The following is a 21,461-nucleotide window of genomic DNA, read 5'->3' on the forward strand; positions in this document are numbered from 1 at the left end:
CATTAACGATCGCAGTGAGAGCTCACAGGTTTAACAATCACATTTTTTGTTTTGGCTCCCCGTGGAGAAGGTGAAGTCTGATGGAGGAAAGGGAAGGGACGGGGGGGGCGGGGCGGCACTAGGGGCGGGGCCAATGGGCGGTACTAGGGCGGGGCCTCGAGGACTTGAGAACGGAAGTCGAGCGCGTCATTTCCGTCTGCTGCGTAACCGAGGAGTCCAACGACGCTCGGGACCGCGGCGATTGACAGGTGAAGGGAACGGTGTCCCCTCCCTCTCGTCAGTACCACCTCAGTTCCGCTCGCCTTTGTGGCGCCTGGTCTGAGCCTGTCCTTCTCCAGAGCCCTAAAGGCCCCGTGCCCTTGAGCTCCGCTCCCCAGCCCACCCCTTAAAAACGTTCGGTGTCCTTGAGGTCGCCCCCTCCCCAGCCCCGCCGGCCTCCAGCCCCTCTGACCCCTTTGCTGTGGTTGGACACGCTCCCTGCTCGTTCTGCCACCTCCCGGTTCCCGCTCCTCGCACTCCCTAGAGACCTGGTTTCTCCCCCTTGAGGCCGAGGGCAAAATAGTTTGTTAACCCACCGTACTTTTTTTTTTCCCGGTTCGACCCCTGACACGGTCTCCTGTCGTTTCATTGCGTTGTTTGGAGCTAGAAAAGGGAAAAGCGGTCTTTGGAGCAGTATGTGAGCGGTTGTTTGTCCTCCTCCGCCCTCAGGATAAAGGACTACGGGGAAAACAGGAGGAGCGAAGTGACTGAACAAAGTCACGAAGCATTTGGTGGGTTCACCAAAACAAAGGAGGAAGTGTAGGTTCGGATCCCAGCAAATTAGCTTAAATACTCCTTCCCAGCTTTTAATAAGTGGTACTGAGAATTCAAAGACTGACCTTGGGGGTTTTTCTCGTGAGGATAAGGTCATTGGAGCCGTAATCTATTACAATAAAAATGAGCATGGATTTGAGATAGAAAGTCTTCCATTTCTGAACCTGCCGGTGGAACCTGGATGTAGAAAATTCCTCCATTACTTGAGCGGTGTGGTTCGCCGTGGTTGGGTGGTGCTTTTTGGTGTCTTACAAATGAAGCAGTGTTTTCACGTTGGTTAATTTAGAGCCTCCTTATAACCCTGTGAACCCGGTATTGCTGTTCGTCTAAGGCCACCAACTGTCCCTACCCGCTCTCTTCTCCGGACTGTGTTCTCTTAAAGCTACTCAAAAGACGTCCGCCCTTCAATTAATGCCTCTCTGGCACCTTTAATTTCTCCCTCACTAGGGCATCACACCTAACAACATCTTAATATGCTTTAATGTCTCTCATATTTAAGAAAGAACACCCCTGGAATCCATTCCTGCCCGCCAGCCGCTGTTTCTCTGCTTCTAAGCAGATGTTACTGTACTTACTGCCCCGACTTTGCCACCTCCTTAACCTATACCCGGCTTTCTTCTTGGCTGCTCCGCTGTAAACAGTACTTAAAAGCACTTACCAGCGACTTTATCTGGCCAAATCTAGTTCTTTATTGTCAATTTACTTGACCCTCCTTGTACCTTTGACAGAACTGAGCACATTCTTGGAATATGCGGAATACCGTCCTTGGTCAGCGATGTGAGGGACGCGTTTCTGAACCAGTAAGGTTGAATATACCGTTGAAGATACTGTGTTGGGATTTTGTGCTATCCATAATGCAGTGGTGACCCACGACACATTTATGAGTGGAGTGTCCTCTAACATTTTCACCACCACTTTCTTCAGTCTAGACAACTGGCAAAACGGCACATCAAGACATGATTTGTAGTGTTTGTCAGTTTTTATGATGAAAATACCCTGGTGGTTCGGATTTCAAGGTACCATAATGACCTCTGGTATTGGGAAGAAACGTGCCCTAGTGCACCGTAATATATTATTTCCACCACACCTATACCAGTAGGTAGCCCATGTAGGCCAGTAATTCTCAACCACAGGTGATTTTGCTCCCCAGGGGACATTTGGCAATGTCTGGGGACATTTTTGGTTGTCACAGCTGTGCTATCGGCATCTAGTGGACAGAGTCCAGGGATTTTGCTAAACATCCTGCCGTATACAGGAGAGCCTTAATACAGAGACTGCAGCCACAGTTACCAGCAATGCCACTGCAGTGAACATGAATAACCTCAAGAAATAATAGTAAAATGTAATGTAGGGAAGGAAGAAACTTTTACCATCCTAGATTTTGTAATTGGGACCCGCAAATTAAACTGACAAAAGACCAATTAACCAGAGAAGAGGTAAACAAATTTTATTTGCTTTTAATACTTCAATTTTACATGCACGTGGGGGTCTCACAGAAGAGGAATTAAAAACCCAGGGGCACCTGGGTGGGCTCAGTTGATTCAGCATCTGACTGTTGATGTCAGCTCAGGTCATGATCTCAGCATCGTGAGATCCGTCAAGTCCCACATTGGGCTCACATGAATCCTGCTTAAGATTTTCTCTCCCCCCCTCTCTCTGCCTCTGGCACACCCTCTCCCCTGCTTGTTCACTCGAACTCTCTTTCAATATAAATAAATATATATAAAAAAAAACCCAAAGAGGAGATTGGGCCCAGGGTTTTATATACCAGTTTAACAAAGTGTGGTAAATTTGTGAAGTGACAAGACAAAGGAAAAGGATTTTGGACTTCTAGAGGTGGCAAATTGTGGGAAGGTAAATTTATAGGGAAATTATAAAGGTAAGGGTTATTTTATTAAGGTTTGTTTGTAAACACCCATCTCAGTGCTCACTTTTTTATCTCTGGTGATACTACTTTTCTCCTGTTGGTGCGGTAAAGGAGAGACAGAACACCTTCACTAAAGGGAAATTTGTGTCCCGCTTTTAGGCAAATGGGGAGGTAGAAAGCTTTTCCTGCATTTGTTCTTTCTAAATTGCTTTTAGCTCAAAACAATCCTTATGCCAAACTGACATATTTGAGGTGGTGTATTATGATCCTTTATAATAGTAAAATAATTAGTAGGTGTTAAATTTTGAGTATTTGTTACCTTTATTTTATTTGATTATAAGCTTAAATAATTTTTAGTAATCTCTGTGTTTAAAAACCACCTTACAAAATTCTTGAAGATTTACATTTTGGTTCCACTGAGCTAATATAAGCCAACTGTGATACACCATCCAAACCAGAAGTTTGTAGTCAATTTCCCGTATAATTATTTTATGACTCCTGCCCACTTCTTTGAACTTTTCTCCCCCGACACTTCTGCCTGTTCTTTCAGCTGTAACAACCCTGCTTTCTTTCAGCTGCTGGAACACCAAGCTTCTTATCTCAGGGGATTTTTATCTTCTATTCCCTGTGCCTGGAACTCTCTTCTACAGTTTTCCTGTAGTTCTTTGCATCATGAAAAAATGAATGTCTTCTCAGTAGAGAGGCCTTCCTTGACTGCTTATGCTAACATAGCCCTGATCATTCTTTGTCCCACTATTCTGTTTTATCCTCTCTTTATTGCATATGCATTTTTTTTGTTTTTACCTCCATGTTTTGTTTTATTTTATCGCATTTTTAATTTTAAGTAGGCTCAATGCTCAATGTGGGGCTCAGACTCACCATCCTGAGATTGAGTCGCATGATCTACCAACTGAACCAGGAAGGCCTCCCCTTTTCTTTCTTTCTTTTTTTTTTTAAGATTTTTTATTTATTTATTTGATAGACAGAGATCACAAGTAGGCAGAGAGGCAGGCAGAGAGGAGGAAGCAGGCTCCCTGCCGAGCAGAGAGCCCGATGGGGGCTCGATCCCAGAACCCTGGGATCATGACCTGAGCCGAAAGCAGAGGCTTTAACCCACTGAGCCACCCAGGCGCCCCTCCCCTTTTCTGTAAATATTAAGTATTTACTTCCATATTTCAGATAACTTATTATTCTGCTTGTTCTTGATTTCTTTTAGATGTAGTTATTGTCTGATATGTTTCTATAATACAAGCCCCTTGCATCAAAGTGCCACAACATACATACATACTTACACACACTCATCTTCTCCCCTGATCTTCCTAATTAAAACCACAACAGAGAAATCCTGCCATAATACTAAGTAGGATCAGAAATTTAATTGTATACAATATAATGTTGAGTTAATCCAAAGTAACTAAATATCCAAGGTCAGCCTACTTTGGAGACAGAAGCTAGTCAGCAAACATTTTATATCCAAATTCATATCATGGATGATATTATCATATTATCCATTATATGCCAGAGCATATAATCACAGGGCATTACTGTACTAATGCACATAGTGGTAGGGTTAATACTAATATTTACATAGTTATGATTGTATAATTATTCATGGATGAGCCAGAGCAAGCTTAGTTTTTTTGTTTCCTTTTGCCCCCCCCCCTTCAGAATGATACTTTTGTAAAATAAAAGTGAGTTGCTAGAGAAAAGAATACAAATAGCAAAGACGTACTATGCAAACTGTAAGCCCACCACAGCGGGGTCAAATTGCTGCAAAACTTTGACTACTCTCAATTTCTTTATTTTATCTGGTAACACGCAATTCAGAGACTGACGCAGCTCTGTGAACCACACTGAGGTAGCACAACTCTTAGAGATCCGCCTCCACCTGCAGAACACCCATCCTGACCCCTTTTGTTCTACTGCTTCTGATCTTTGGGTCAAGCCTGCAGTGAGTTGTCCTGCTGACGACAAACTAATTTTTATTTTTTTTAAAGATTTTATTTCTTTGACAGAGTTACTTTAACATACTGATAAGTAAAGAAAGCAGAAAACATGTTTAGTTTCATCACATCAGTGAAACAAACCTGTGTGGAGTGGGTGGGTGTGTATACATATGTACGGGTGTACATGTATAGATACATGGAAATTTTAAATATATAAGAAAAGATCTGGAAGAGTTACACATCTATTAATGGATAAGGATAACTTTGAAGAGCGCACTAGTCTACAAGAAATGGAGATGGATTTTAACTTTTATTCTATACTTGGAATTTTTACTATAAGAATGTGTATGTGTCATTTATATAATAATTTTTAATGTAACTAAATCTAGACAGTGTTATGAATAATTTTGGATTTTATTTTGTTTTTTAAATAATTTTGGATTTTAAACAGTAAGGAGATATTAAATAAAGAATGATATTTACACATTCTTCTAATGCCATTTAAGTAATGCCCTGATTCTGTGGTTATTTGTCAATAACCAAATAACTGTATTCTGTGTTTTGACCAGTGAAAAAGAACATGAACAGGAAAACATGAGTAATGAATCAGGTTGACCACCACACTTCAAATTTCAGTATAATTATTTTTCTATTTTTTCTCACATTTCAAAGTTGAAATTTTGGTGTAATTTTTATATGATTTTATTTATTTATTTATTTACCAGAGAGAGAGAGAGACCACACAAGCAGGCAGAGTGGCAGGCAGAGGTGGAGAGAGAAGCAGGCTCCCTGCCAAGCAAGGAGCCAAACGGGGAACTCTATCCCAGGATCCTGGGATCATGACCTGAGCCAAAGGCAGCGGCTTAACCCACTGAGCCACCCAGGTGTCCCAAAATTTTGGTGTAATTTTTTAAAGTGACAGTAAATCACAGATGGCGAAGTTATCTGTATTTATTTTTTTAATGATAGAAATAGGGACAGGGGCGCCTGGGGAGCTCAGATGGTTAGGCTTCTGCCTTCAACTCAGGTCATGATCCCAGGATCCTGGGATCGAACCCCACATTGGGCTCCCAGCTCGGCAGGGAGTCCACTTCTCCCTCTCTCTCCCCACTGTCCGCCCTGCTTGTGCTCTCTCACTCTCTCTGTAAAAAAAAAAGAAAAGAAAAGAAAAGAAATAGGGACAGTGTCCTTAAAAATTATTAAAGTTGATCATCACGCTATTTATAAAGAAAAGGTTTTTTTTCCTGAAGTGTCTTGAAATACACAGATAAACTGGGGCACCTGGGTGGCTCAGTGGGTTAAGCCTCTGCCTTTGGCTTAGGTCATGATCTCAGGGTCCTGGGATTGAGCTCCGCTTCAGGCTCTCTGCTCAGCGGGGAGCCTGCTTCCCCTTCTCTGCCTACTTGTGATCTCTCTCTCTGTCAAATAAATAAATAAAATCTTTTAAAAAAAGAAATACACAGATAAACTATACTTCATTTCTTTTCTACCTGCTAACCAAGAAGAGTACCTCAAAATACTATCCTTTGACACAAATTAGCAAATGTTGTAAGCCCCAGATATCATTCTTAACTATCATTTGTGCTAGTAGTTATTTGTAAATTGTGAGAATAAATGTTCAGTTACATCAGTTTTAAAATCAGAGTAATGCCCATGGATAGTGCCTATTTTTTTTCCACTTTATTTCTTTTCAGTGTTCCAGCATTCATTGTTTATGCACCACACCCAATGTCCCATGCAATACATGCCCTCGATAATACCCACTGAATCATGGAACACTACATCAATAGCTAATGCTATACTGTATGGTGACTAACAAAACTAAAAAAGAGGTACAATTTATTGAGTAGTTACAGTCCTAAATGCTCCTCCTGTAGTACCTAATTTAATCCTAATTCTGTGAGATACAGATACTATGAGTCCCCGTATTTCACAGATGAGGAACTGAAGCTGGAATAAGTTAAATAACTTACACAAAATCACACAGTGAAGTATGACGTAGAATTTTTTAAAGATTTAAACCCCCATATTGCACCTCTGTGGCTCAGTGGTTAAGCATCTGCCTTCCACTCAGGTCATAATCCCAGGTCCTGTGAGTAAGCCCTGCATCAGGCTCCCCCACTCAATGGAGATTCTGCTTCTCCCTGACCCTCCCCCCACCACTTGCTTTCTCTCTTGTCTCTCAAATAAATGCAATCTAAAAAAAAAAGATTTAACACCCATGTATCTCACTTCAGACCCACAGACTTAACTTATATCCCCATGCCTCCTCTATTATTAAAACTGATAGGTTTTTTTTTTAACATTTTATTTATTTATTTGACAGAGAGAGATCACAAGGAGGCAGAGAGGCAGGCAGAGAGGAGGAAGCAGGCTCCCTGCGGAGCAGAGAGCCTGATGCGGTGCTTGATCCCAGGACCCTGGGATCATGACCTGAGCCGAAGGCAGAGGCTTTAACCCACTGAGCCACCAGGCGCCCCAAAACTATTTGATAGTTTTGATAGACACTTTCTCCCTATTAAAAATGTTAATTTTAAAAACTAAACAATATATACAGTTAGGAAGAAAACATTAATTTTAAGCCAAAAATAAACATCAAAAGAAAATGACAAAACATTTTTTTCTTTAATTTTTCCTATAAATGGTATATCCTGTAGAGAATTTTTCTCTCTGGTCTTTGTCTCTCTAAATTAACAATTAACATATTTTTTTTTTTTTTAGAATTTATTTTTATTTATTTGACACACAGAACACAAGTAGGCAGAGAGGCAGGTTGGGGGGGGGAAGCAGGCTCCCTGCGGAGCAGAGAGCCTGATGCGGGGCTTGATCCCAGGACCCTGAGACCATGACCCAAGCTGAAGGCAGAGTTTTAACCACTAAGCCACCCAGGCGCCCCTGTCTCTCTAAATTAAATGCACGTATTAGTCAATGTCTGTTATATATTTCATTACTTCAGGGATTTGGGGTTTATAAATCCTTATAAATTTCACATTTTGAAATAACAGTTCAGGATTTTTAAATTTTGAGCACAATTTATTCACTTAGTTTGGACTCTGGGAAAGCATCTCAGAACCACATTGCTGGTATAAATGTAATGAATGACATTAGTTATACTGAGAAGTATTAGTAACAGAGATTAAGTAAAACCCATGGTTCTCCCTGTGTTCAGTACAGGGCCCCCCCCCCCCCCGCCACTTTTTTTTTATCTAACTATTGGAGCACTGTGTTCGTTATAATGTAACTCACAGAATTGTGACCCTGGCAGTGCCGTTGATTATTGCAGTGCTCCTGTTTTACAGCTAGTCACACTGAAGGCTAAAGATACTGAGCCCTTTGTCTAAGGTTACAGTAAGTAGCAATGTGAACTAAAACTAAACCACATGGGCCGTCTCTTAGTTCAGTAGTCTTCCTTCTATAGTTCCGTGTACAAAAACTTGCGAAAACAGTGGGTTACTAATGAAGCTTATGTATAACTTGTATTTGCTGACAACATGTATGCTGACAACAAATAGAATTGTTGTACATAATTGATATAACCTAGAGGAACAAAATTCTTTTTTTTTTCAAGATTTTATTTATTTGACAGACAAGATCACAAGTAGGCAGAGAGGCAGGCGGAGGGGAAGGGGGAAGCAGGCCCCCTGCTGAGCAGAGAGCCTGATGTGGGGCTCGACCCCAGGACCCTGAGATCATGACCTGAGCCAAAGGCAGAGTCTTAACCCACTGAGCCACCCAGGCGCCCCGACTGAATAATATTCTATTGTATGTCTGTATCACAGTTTGTTTATTCATCCATTAATGGACACGTGGGCTGCTTTTATGTTTAGCTATTGGGAATAATGCTGCTATGAACTTGGGTATACAAATTTCTCTTTGAGATCCTACTTTCACTTCTTTTTCATATACAGCTGGAAATGAAATTGCTAAATCATATGGTATTTTTATTTTTAGTTCTTCTAGGAATTGCCATATCCTTTTCCATAGTGGTTTTACCATTTTATATTCTTACCATCACAGTGCACAAAACTGCCAATTAGTCCACATCTTTGCCAACATTTCTTATTTTGTTTGTTTTTTTTATAGTAACCATCCTAATGGGTATGAGGTGGTATCTCATTATAGTTCTGATATACATTTCCCTAATAAGTAGTGATGTAGAGCATGTTATGTCTGATTATTGGCTGTTCGTGTATCTTATTTGGAGAAACATATATATTGTCCATTATTAAAATCAGGTTGTTTGGTTTTTGCTGAGTTTGGGAGTTCTCTGTTCTGGAGGTAAACCCTTCTCAGATACATTACTTGTAAATATTTTCTCCTATTCTGTGAGTTGCTTTTTTATTTTGCTAGTGTCTGTTGATGCATAGAATTTTATTTTATCATGAAGTCTCATTTGTCTATTTTTACTTTTGTTGCTTATTCCTTCGGTGTCATAGCCAAGAAGTCATCACCAAATCCAATGTTATAAAACTTTTGAGTTGTTTTCTTCTAAGCATTTTATGGTTTTAGGTCTTATAGTCAATAATTTGATCCATTTTGAGTTAATTTTTGTATGTAGTGCTAGAAAAGAGTCTTTCTTCATTCTTCTGCATGTATGTATCCAATTTTCTCAACACTCTTGAGAAGATTATTCTTCGCCCATTGAATGGTCTTGGCACCTGTCAAAAATCACTGGGCATGTATATGTAAGGGTTTATTTCTGAAATGTTTATTCAGTTAGTCTGTGTGTTTGTCTTTTTTTTTTTTTGTGTGTGTGTGTTTTTTTTTGTGTTTTTTTTTGTGTGTGTGTGTTTGTCTTTATGCCAAGGCCACGGTGTTTTGAGTACTGTGGCTGTATAGTAAGTTTTGAAATTGGAAGTGTGAGTCCTCCAGCTTCTTTCTTTTTTTTTTAAATTTAATTTAATTTTTTTCAGTGTTCCAAGATTCAGTGTTTATGCACCACACCCAGTGTTCCATGCAATCCATGCCCTCCTTAATACCCACCACCAGGCTCACCCAACCCCCCGCCATCCCCCTCCAAAACCCTCAGTTTGTTTCTCAGAGTCCACAGTCTTTCATGCTTCATCTCCCCCTCCAATTTCCCCCAATTCACTTTTCCTTTCCTTCTCTTATGTCCTCTGTCCTACTCCTTATGCTCCAGAGGTAAGTGAAACCATATGATAATTGACTGTCTCTGCTTGACTTCTTTTACTCAGCATCACTGAGCTTCTTTCTTTATCAAAGTTGTTTTGGCTATTCTGGGTCTCTGGAGATTCCATATAAACTTTGAAGTGGGCTTTTGTATTTCTGGGAAAAAATGTCATTGGAATTTCATTAGGGATTGCATTCAAACTGTAGATCATTTAGGTGGTATTGACGTCTTAAAAAATATTAAGTCTTCCAATCTGTGAATATGGAATAGCATTTTCATTTATTTATGTCCTTTAATTTCATTGTTTTGTAGTTTTCATTGTACAGATCTTTCACTTCCTTGATGAAAATAATTCCTAAGTATTTTATTCTAGTTGATGCTAATATATATATAATTATTTTTGTAATTACTATTTCAGACTGTTCATTGTTATTGTAGAGAAATGCAACCGATTTTCATGTGGTGGCTTTATATCCTGCTACTTTGTTGAGTTCATTTTTTAGTTCTAAAAGTTTTTTTGTGGAATAATTAGGTTTTCTATTTTTAAGATCATATTATCCAGAATAGAGATGGTTTTACTTCTTCCTTTCCCATTTGAGTCCCATTTATTTGTTTTTCTTGCCTTTTTTCTCTGGATAGAACTTCCAGTACTATGCTGAACAGAGCCAGTGAAAGTAGACTACCTTGCCCTGGTCTGGATGTCAGAGGCAAAATTTTCGGTCTTTCACCACTGAATATCAAGTTAGCTATGGGATTTTCATATATAGTTTTTATTACATTGAGGCATTTTCCTTTTATTTCTAGTTTGTTAAGGGTTTTCATGAAAGGGTGTTCAATTTTGTCACATGGTGGGGGTTTTTTGTTTTGTTTTGTTTGCATCAGTGGAGATGATCATGGGGGCTTTTTCTTTTACTCTGTTAATGTGGTGTATTACATTGATCAATATCTGTATATTTAACCACCCTTGCATTCCAGGAATAAATCCAATTTGTTCATTGTGTGTAATTCACTTACATGCTGCCAAGTTTGGTTTGCTAGTATTTTGTGGAGGATTTTTGCATCGATGTTAATAGGAATGTTGATGTGTAGTTTTCTTACAGTGTCTTTGGCTGGCTTTGGTATCAGGGTAATGCTGGCCTCATAGAATCAAGGTGTTCTCTTCAGTTTTTTGGAGAAGTTGAGAAGGACTGGTATTAGTTCCTTAAACGTTTGTTAGAATTCACAGTGAAGTCGAGTTTAGGGCATTTTTAGTTGGGAGATTTTTTTATCTGATTTATTAGTTGGGAGATTTTTGATCTGATTCAGTCTCCTTATTCTAGTTATAGATTTAATCAGATGTTCTATTTCTTTGTGTTTTAATCTTGGTAGGTTTTGTGTTTTTAGGAATTTGTCAGTTTCATCAGGTTATCAAACATGACTATAAACTATGATTCATTGTTCATAGTACTGTAGAACCAGTAGTAATATCCTCATCTCATTTCTAAATTACCAAAAGTAATTTTTTTCTCTAGTCATCGAACTAAAGATTTGTCAATTTGAGTGAACTTTTCAAAGAATCAATTTTGATTTCATTGATTTACTCTATTGTTTTTCTGTTCTCTATTTCTTTTACGTCTGTTATAATCTTCTCCTAGCTCTGGGTTTAGTTTTTTGTTCCTTTACTAGTTCTGTAAGTTGTAGTTAGATACTGATTTGAGATCTTTCTTGTTTAATGTGTGTATAGTTCTAAGTTTCCCTCTTAGGGAAACACTGATTTTACTGCTTTCTATAAGTTTCAATATGTTGTGTTTTAATTTTCATTTTCCTAATTTCCTGTGTAATTTCTTCTTTGATCCACAGTTTTATTTCCACAAATGTGTAAATTTACCTGTTGTTGGTTTCTAACTTCATCCTATTGTACTTTGATAAGATACTTTGTATGATAACTATCTTTCAGAATACATTAAGACATAAATTTGTGGGGGTGCCTGGATGGCTCAATGGGTTAAAGCCTCTGGCTTCAGCTCAGGTCATAATCCCAGGGTTCTGGGATCGAACCCTGCATCGGGCTCTCTGCTCTGCAGGGAGCCTGCTTCCTCCTCCTCTCTCTCTCTCTCTCTGCCTGCCTCTCTGCCTATTTGTGATCTCTGTCAAATAAATAAATAAAGTCTTTTTTAAAAAAGACATAAATTTGTGGCCTAATATATAGTCTGTCCTGGAAAGTGTCCCTTGTGCACTCGAGAAGAATATTCTACATTTTTTGATCAAATTGATATATTGTGTTGTTCAAGTCCTCTGTTTCCTTATTTATTTCTGTCTGGTTATTCTATCTATTGTTGAGAATGAGGTATTGAAATCTACAACTATTATAGTAAAGCTATATATGTCTATGGCATATATATGTCTATTCCTCCCTTCAATTCTGTCATTTTTTGCTTCATATATTTTTGTTAGTCTATTATTAGATGCATAAATGTTTGTTATATTTTCTTACTTCATTGAACCTTTTATTAATGCATAATATTCTTTGTCTATTTTAAACTTTTTTGATTTAAAGTCTATTTTGTCTGATATTAAAATAGCCACCACTCCTTTCTTTTGGTTACTATTTGCATGGAATATCTTTTTCCATCTTTTCACCTTCAGTCTATTTGTGTCTTTGAATCTAATGTGAGTCAATTTTACAGACCATATAATTGGATTTTGTGTTTTTATTCATGCTGCAAATCTCTGTATTTTGATTGGAGGGTTTAAACCATTTACATTTAAAGTAATTAGTGATAAGGAGGGCCTTACTTCTGTCTTTGCTATTTGTTTTCTTTATTCTTTGTAACTTTTTTTTTAATATTTTATTTGACAGACAGAGATCACAAGAAGGCAGAGAGAGAGGGGGAAGCAGGCTCCCCGCTGCACAGAGAGCCCGATGCAGGGCTCCATCCTAGGACCCTGGGATCATGAGCATAGATCAAAGCATAGGGGTGCCTGGGTGGCTTAACCCACTGAGCCACCCAGGCACCCCTATGCTTTGTAACTTTTTTTTTTAAGGTTTTATTTATTTACTTGACAGAAAGAGATCACAAGTAGGCAGAGAGGCAGGCAGAGAGAGAGGGGGAAGCAGGCTCCCTGCTGCGCAGAGAGCCCGATGAGGGACTCGATCCCAGGACCCTGAGATCATGACCTGAGCCGGAGGCAGTGGCTTAACCCACTGAGCCACCCAGGTGCCCCAGCTTTGTAACTTTTTAAAAAAATATTTTATGTATTTATTTGTCAGAGACAGAGAATGACTGAGCACTAGCAGGGCGAGTGGCAGGCAGAGGGAGAAGCAGGCTAAGCAGGGAGCTTGAAGTGGAACTTGAATCCAGGGCCCAGTGATCGTGACCTGAGCTAAAGGCAGACACTTAACCAGACGTGCCTGCTTTATAACTTTTTAATTGTTTCCTGCATTACTATCTTCTTTTGTATTTGGTTGATTTTTTTTGGTGAAACATTTAAATTCATTTCTCATTTCCCTTTGTGTATACTCTATAGCTGTTTCCTTTGTGGTTACCATGGGGATTACATTTAACATCCTAAAGTTATAACACTCCATTGTGGATTTATGCCAGTTTAACTTCATTAACATAGAAAACTCCTCTTTTATAACTCCATCCCAACTCCTTTCAATTGTTGATGTTACAGATTACATCTTTATGCATTGTGTGCCCCAAAACACAATCTAATAATTATATTTGTCTTTTTTTTTTTTAAGATTTTATTTATTTATTTGTCAGAGAGAGAGAAGAACAAGAGTGAGCACAGGCAGAGGGAGAAGCAGGCTCCCCGCCAAGCAAGGAGCCCGATGCGGGACTTGATCCCAGGACGCTGGGATCATGACCTGAGCCTTAGGCAGCCGCTCAACCAACTGAGCCATGCAGGTGTCCCTTATATTTGTCTTTTAAATTAAACAGTATGTGGAATTACAAACCAAAGTTACAATAGTACAAGTTTTTAGAGTAATAATTTTTTAAAATACATTGTTCTCTTAAATCATGTAAAAAAAATAGTTACAAATTATAGTTACAATAATAGTAGTTTCTATAACTACCTGTGTATTTACTTTTACTGGAATTTCTATTTCTTCATATAACTTTGAGTTACTGTGAAGTGTCCTTTCATTTTTCCCTGCAGCATTCTCTTGAACATTTCTTGCAGGGCAAGTCTAGTAGCTGTGAACTCTTAGAGCTTTTATTTACCTGGGAATGTCTTAATTTCTTCCTTACTCTCAAAGGACAGTTTTGCTAGATACAGGATTCTTGGGTTATACTTTTTTTTTTGTTAAACAGTTTGAATATATTGACCCACTCCCTTCTGGCCTCCAAAGTTTCTGATGAGAAAACCGTTAATGTATTAAAAATTCCTTGTGTGTGATGAATCACTTATCTCTTGCTGTTTTCAATAGTTTATCTTTCACTTTCAAAAGTTTAATTATAATGTGTCTTGGTGTGGATATATCTTTGCATTGATCTTACTTGGAGTCTGTTGAGGTTCTGGGATGTTGATATTCATATATTTCATAAAATTTGGCATTTTTCAGCCATTATTTCTTGAGCTACCTTCTCTTTCCCTTTCTTTTCCTCATCTCCTTCTGGGACTCCCACAATGTGCATGTTGATCTCCTTACTGGGATGCCATAGGTCTCTTAGGTTCTATTCACTTTTATTCAATCTTTTTTTTATTTCTCAGACTTGACAGTTTCCTTTGGTTTATTTTCAGGTTTGCTGATTGTTTCTTCTTCCTGTTCAACTGTGCCTTTGATTTCCACTAATAAATTGTCCCTTTCAGTTATTCTACTTTTCAGCTTCAGAGTTTCTATTTGTTCTCTTTTTAGGTTTCATCTCTGTATTGATATTTCCATTTTGTGCATCATTTCTTGACTTTCTCCATGTCTTCCTTTAATTTTTTGAGCATCTTTAAGACAGTTGTTTTAAGGTCTTTGTCTAGTAGATCTGCCATCAGGTCTTTCTCAGGTTCAGTTTCTTTTGATTTATTTTTTTCCTAGGATGAGCCATCATTTCGTGTTTCTTTATATGCCTTGTTTGTGTTGTTGCTGTTGTTATTGTTGAAAGCCGGAAACTCAGATCTAATAATACAAGAACTCTGGAAATCAGCTTTCTTTCCTTTCCTCAGAATTCACTGTGTGTGGTATTTTTATTTTATTTTTTTTTTATTGCTATAGGCGGTTTCTGCAGCTTACAAGGATCAGACAAGAATCAGTCTGAATTTTAAACCCAAGATCTTCTCAGTTTTCTGAGTCTGTGCCTTTCCCTGGAATGACTGACTGGTCACTTTCTAATTTTCTCCATATGTGTAGTTATTTTTGAATGTCCTAGTTTTGAATGCCTGCCTTCCAAATGGGGGAAGGGGAACAACATAGCAGGAAGGAAAAACCCTTTAAATTCCCTGGAAGTTGCTAGATGGGAAGGGCTTGCAACACTGGTGGAGGGTGGACGTACAGCACCAATGACTGCCCTCCTGTTTAGACAAACAGGACCTCTGTGATCAGAAGCAGCAACCAACAACCCCAACGCAGATCTCCTATATTTCCTGGACAGAGTCCTTTTTCTCCACCCACACTCCCACAAGCTGTGTGCAAGTTGTTCCAGGAATATGTACACAGCTGCTGCTGCTGGGGCTGAAGTGAGGGAGTGGATAGCTAGGACTGGGCTAGGAGCCAATATTGACCGGAATTAACCACAGTTTACCCCCCAAGCCTTCCAAGCCTTCAGTAGCTTCCCAAGTTCCAAAACAGTTCAATTAGATTCTGCCAGTGGAGTTGTCTAGATGGGGAAAGAGATTCCTGGTACTTCCTATTCCACTTTCTTCCTGGAATCCTCTGTCTACTGCAACTTTTTAAGGGACTCATAAGCTATGATTTTCTGACTTCTCCCATTACTTATTTCTTCACAGTATTGATAAAAACTATGGATAGAACTAGTGATTTTGTTTTGCTTCTTAGTAGTCAGGCTTCATCTCTTTTACTGACAATTTAATGCATGATTTATTAACTTGTCAATACATTTACAAGTTACACAGTAAGAAAAATTCTATAGCATCTGTAATTCTAGGTTAGAAGCCTGGATGAATTTGGAATGAAACTGTGCATGTTGATTAAGAAAAGCTTTTGGGGAGGTGGGGCGGTGGCTCAGTTGGCTAAGCATCTGCCTTTGCCTCAGGACATGATCCTGGGATCAAGCCCCATGTTGGGCTCCCTTCTTAACCTGTTTCTTCTCCCTTTCCCTCTGCTGCTCTGCCTGCTTGTGTTTTCTCTCTCTCTCTCTCTCTCTCTCTCTCTTTCTCTGTCAAATCTTAAAAAAATATTTGAAGTCATTGAATGGGGACATGAAAGGTCATGGATTTCAAGAGAAACTGACCTGGGTTTAATCCTGGCTTAGTCAATCAATATTTGACCTTCGGCCTTGAAGTGCAGTCTCCTCATCTCTAACACAAGCAAACTGGCAAAGTCTGCTATGCAAGATTGTTGTTTAAATTAGAAAAGAGAAATTGGAACATATAGGCAATCAATAGTAGGTAACAATTTTTATAAAATACATAAAAAGTAGGTAATAATTTTTATAAAATTATTTTGATACCAAATCTCACCTGTATTATTTCCTTTATTAATCTTCTGTTTTTCTTAATTCTAATGAGTTTCATAATGGAGTTTATAAAAAAATTTTGAGCATACATTTTTTTGCTTCTTTTAGGTCTTTTAAATGCCTTGGGAAGAGGAATCAGAACTTACAGAGAGGGATGAAGCTGCCAGAGTCATTCAAAAGGCCTGGAAGTGTTTCCTTGTGAGTTTATTTCATTTTTTGCAACTTGATTACAATATAATTTATATATCATAAGGTTCAGCTGTTGAAAGTGTAAAGTTCAATAGTTTTTAGTATACTTATGGATTTGTGTACTACCCTTTGCTTTCAAAGCACACATTTTTTAAGAAGTTTAAAAAGTTAACATTAATTATCTTGTTAACCTCACAAATCCTTACTAGCTCCATATCAGGGCCAGGCCCTTTGATAATGGCTATGATCAATGAAAGTATCACTAATAAGGTTATTTGGCTTTCACCTCTAAAACTTTATTTCTTGGCTCAGGAATCAGGTTTTTGAGCAGGTGTAAGGGATACATTCACTCATTAAATATTTACTGAGTACCTACTTTTGAAGACAATGTTTAAATAATGAACTGTGTCTGAATTAATGCATTTATTCATCATGCTTTAGTATGGTTATAGCTGGTCCCATTGGTGTAAGGATTATTCCAAGTTGATTTACCTGGTTGGGTGAGAGTCAACAGCTGAAATGACTCTGCTCTTTCCTCTGTGACAGCGCAACATTGTCTCTGTTTGATAATTTTGTGTAAAGTGGTATGACTCTGTTTCTGGCACACAAGAATACCTTTGTATTGGCTCATCAAGTCTTGCAAAATAGCTTCCATTACTTGTTTCTTTTGCCTCTTTCAAAGCCATAAAATCCATAAGTATTGATTTCTTTTTATTTTTTATTTTTTATTTCTTATTTTTTTATAAACATATAATGTATTTTTATCCCCAGGGGTACAGGTCTGTGAATCGCCAGGTTTACACACTTCACAGCACTCACCATAGCACATACTCTCCCCAATGTCCATAACCCCCCCCTCCCCCTCTCCCAACCCCTCCTCCCCCCAGCAACCCTCAGTTTGTTTTGTGAGATTAAGAGTCATTTATGGTTTGTCTCCCTCCCAATCCCATCTTGTTTCATTTATTCTTCTCCTATCCCCCTAACCCCCCATGTTGCATCTCCACGTCCTCATATAGGGAGATCATATAATAGTTGTCTTTCTCCGATTGACTTATTTCACTAAGCATAATACCCTCTAGTTCCATCCACATCGTCGCAAATGGCAAGATTTCATTTCTTTAATGGCTGCATAGTATTCCATTGTGTATATATACCACATCTTCTTTATCCATTCATCTGTTGATGGACATATAGGTTCTTTCCATAGTTTGGCTATTGTAGACATTGCTGCTATAAACATTTGGGTGCACGTGCCCCTTTGGATCACTACATTTATATCTTTAGGGTAAATACCCAGTAGTGCAATTGCTGGGTCATAGGGTAGTTCTATTTTCAACATTTTGAGGAACCTCCATGCTGTTTTCCAGAGTGGTTGCACCAGCTTGCATTCCCACTAACAGTGTAGGAGGGTTCCCCTTTCTCGCATCCTCGCCAGCATCTGTCATTTCCTGACTTGTTAATTTTAGCCATTCTGACTGGTGTGAGGTGATATCTCACTGTGGTTTTGATTTGTATTTCCCTGATGCCGAGTGACATGGAGCACTTTTTCATGTGTCTGTTGGCCATCTGGATGTCTTTGCAGAAATGTCTGTTCATGTCCTCTGTCCATTTCTTGATTGGATTGTTTGTTCTTTGGGTGTTGAGTTTGCTAAGTTCCTTATAGATTTTGGACATTAGCCCTTTATCTGATATGTCGTTTGCAAATATCTTCTCCCATTCTGTCAGTTGTCTTTTGGTTTTGTTAACTGTTTTCTTTGCTGTGCAAAAGCTTTTGATCTTGATGAAATCCCAATAGTTCATTTTTGCCCTTGCTTCCCTTGCCTTTGCCGATATTCCTAGGAAGATGTTGCTGCGACTGAGGTTGAAGAGGTTGCTGCCTGTGTTCTCCTCAAGGATTTTGATGGATTCCTTTCTCACATTGAGGTCCTTCATCCATTTTGAGTCTGTTTTCGTGTGTGGTGTAAGGAAGTGGTCCAATTTCATTTTTCTGCATGTGGCTGTCCAGTTTTCCCAGCACCATTTATTGAAGAGGCTGTCTTTTTTCCATTGGACATTCTGTCCTGCTTTGTCAAAGATTAGTTGACCATAGAGTTGAGGGTCTATTTCTGGGCTCTCTATTCTGTTCCATTGATCTATGTGTCTGTTTTTGTGCCGGTACCATGCTGTCTTGATGATGACAGCTTTGTAATAGAGCTTGAAGTCTGGAATTGTGATGCCACCAACGTTGGCTTTCTTTTTCAATATTCCTTTGGCTATTCGAGGTCTTTTCTGGTTCCATATAAATTTTAGGATTATTTGTTCCATTTCTTTGAAAAAAAAAAGGGTGGTATTTTGATAGGGATTGCATTAAATGTGTAGATTGCTTTAGGTAGCATAGACATTTTCACAATATTTATTCTTCCAATCCAGGAGCATGGAACATTTTTCCATTTCTTTGTGTCTTCCTCAATTTCTTTCATGAGTACTTTATAGTTTTCTGCATATAGATTCTTAGCCCCTTTGGTTAGGTTTATTCCTAGGTATCTTATAATTTTGGGTGCAATTGTAAATGGGATTGACTCCTTAATTTCTCTTTCTTCTGTCTTGTTGGTGTACAGAAATGCAACTAATTTCTGTGCATTGATTTTATATCCTGACTCTTTACTGAATTCCTGTACAAGTTCTAGCATTTTGCAGTGGAGTCTTTTGGGTTTTCCACATACAGTATCATATCATCTGCGAAGGGTGATAGTTTGACTTCTTCTTCGCTGATTTGGATGCCTTTAATTTCTTTTTTTTTTTTTTTTTTTTTTTTTTTTTCCTTTAATTTCTTTTTGTTGTCTGATTGCCGAGGCTAGGACTTCTGGTACTATGTTGAATAGCAGTGGTGATAATGGACATCCCTGCCATGTTCCTGACCTTAATGGAAAAGCTTTCAGTTTTTCTCCATTGAGAATGATATTTGCGGTGGGTTTTTCATAGATGGCTTTGATAATATTGAGGTATGTGCCCTCTATCCATACACTTTGAAGAGTTTTGATCAGGAAGGGATGCTGTACTTTGTCAAATGCTTTTTCAGCATCTATTCAGAGTATCATATGGTTCTTGTTCTTTCTTTTATCAATGTGTTATATCACATTGATTGATTTGCGGATGTCGAACCAAACTTGCAGTCCTGGAATAAATCCCACTTGGTTGTGGTGAATAATGCTTTTACTGTACTGTGGAATCCTATTGGCTAGTATTTTGGTGAGAATTTTTGCATCTGTGTTCATCAAGGATATTGGTCTGTAGTTCTCTTTTTTGGTGGGATCCTTGTCTGGTTTTGGGATCAAGGTGATGCTGGCCTCATAAAATGAGTTTGGAAGTTTTCCTTCCATTTCTATTCTTTGGAATAGTTTCAGGAGAATAGGAATTAGTTCTTCTTTAAATGTTTGGTAGAATTCCCCTAGGAAGCCGTCTGACCCTGGGCTTTTGTTTGTTTGGAGATTTTTGATGACTGTTTCAATCTCCTTACTGGTTATGGGCCTGTTCAGGTTTTCTATTTCTTCCTGGTTCAGTTGTGGTAGTTTATATCTCTCTAGGAATGCATCCATTTCTTCCAGATTGTCAAATTTGTTGGCGTAGAGTTGCTCATAGTATGTTCTTATAATTGTCTGTATTTCTTTGGTGTTAGCTGTGATCGCTCCTCTTTCATTCATGATTTTATTTATTTGGGTCCTTTCTCTTTTCTTTTTGATAAGTCTGGCCAGGGGTTTATCAATCTTATTGATTCTTTCAAAGAACCAGCTCCTAGTTTCGTTGATTTGTTCTATTGTTTTTTTGGTTTCTATTTCATTGATTTCTGCTCTGATCTTTATGATTTCTCTTCTCCTGCTGGGTTTAGGGTTTCTTTCTTGTTCTTTCTCTAGCTCCTTTAGGTGTAAGGTTAGGTTGTATACTTGAGACCTTTCTTGTTTCTTGAGAAAGGCTTGTACTGCTATATATTTTCCTCTCAGGGCTGCCTTTGTTGCATCCCACAGATTTTGAACCGTTGTGTTTTCATTATCATTTGTTTCCATAAATTTTTTCAATTCTTCTTTAATTTCCTGGTTGACCCATTCATTCTTTAGAAGGATGCTGTTTAGTCTCCATGTGTTTGGGTTCTTTCTAAATTTCCTCTTGTGATTGAGTTCTAGCTTCAGAGCATTGTGGTCTGAAAATATGCAGGGAATGATCCTAATCTTTTGATACCGGTTGAGACCTGATTTGTGACCCAGGATGTGATCTATTCTGGAGAATGTTCCATGTGCACTAGAGAAGAATACGTATTCTGTTGCTTTGGGATGAAATGTTCTGAATATATCTGTGATGTCCATCTGGTCCAGTGTGTCATTTAAGGCCTTTATTTCCTTGTTGATCTTTTGCTTGGATGATCTGTCCATTTCAGTGAGGGGAGTGTTAAAGTCCCCTACTATCATTGTATTATTATTGATGTGTTTCTTTGATTTTGTTATTAATTGGTTTATATAGTTGGCTGCTCCCACGTCAGGGGCATAGATATTTAAAATGGTTAGATCTTCTTGTTGGACAGACCCTTTGAGTAGGATATAGTGTCCTTCCTCATCTCTTTTTATAGTCTTTGGCTTAAAATCTAATTGATCTGATATAAGGATTGCCACCCCAGCTTTCTTCTGATGCCCATTAGCATGGTAAATTGTTTTCCACCCCCTCACTTTAAATCTGGAGGTGTCTTCGCGTCTTAAATGAGTTTCTTGTAGGCAACATATAGATGGGTTTTGTTTTTTTATCCATTCTGATACCCTGTCTTTTGATTGGGGCATTTTGCCATTCACATTCAGGGTAAGTATTGAGAGATATGAATTTAGTGCCATTATATTGTCTGTAAGGTGACTGTTATTGTATATTGTCTCTGTACCTTT

At 38.5% G+C, this 21,461-nt stretch overlaps 1 protein-coding gene across 1 annotated transcript in view; it reads left to right on the top strand.

Annotated features, from left to right (window-relative positions):
• Nucleotides 1-213: 213 nt before the first annotated feature.
• The window catches only part of C8H11orf65 (chromosome 8 C11orf65 homolog), a 71,240-nt gene continuing 49,992 nt past the window's right edge, over nt 214-21,461 (top strand). The window contains exons 1-3 of the mRNA XM_046017378.1: nt 214-248; nt 1,542-1,613; nt 16,480-16,569. Coding sequence (XP_045873334.1) covers nt 16,489-16,569 — 81 coding nt within the window. The 5' untranslated portion in view covers nt 214-248; nt 1,542-1,613; nt 16,480-16,488. The remainder of the gene's footprint in view (nt 249-1,541; nt 1,614-16,479; nt 16,570-21,461) is intronic.

The sequence above is a fragment of the Meles meles genome, chromosome 8, assembly GCF_922984935.1.
Source record: "Meles meles chromosome 8, mMelMel3.1 paternal haplotype, whole genome shotgun sequence".
Classification (NCBI taxonomy): Eukaryota; Metazoa; Chordata; class Mammalia; order Carnivora; family Mustelidae; genus Meles; species Meles meles.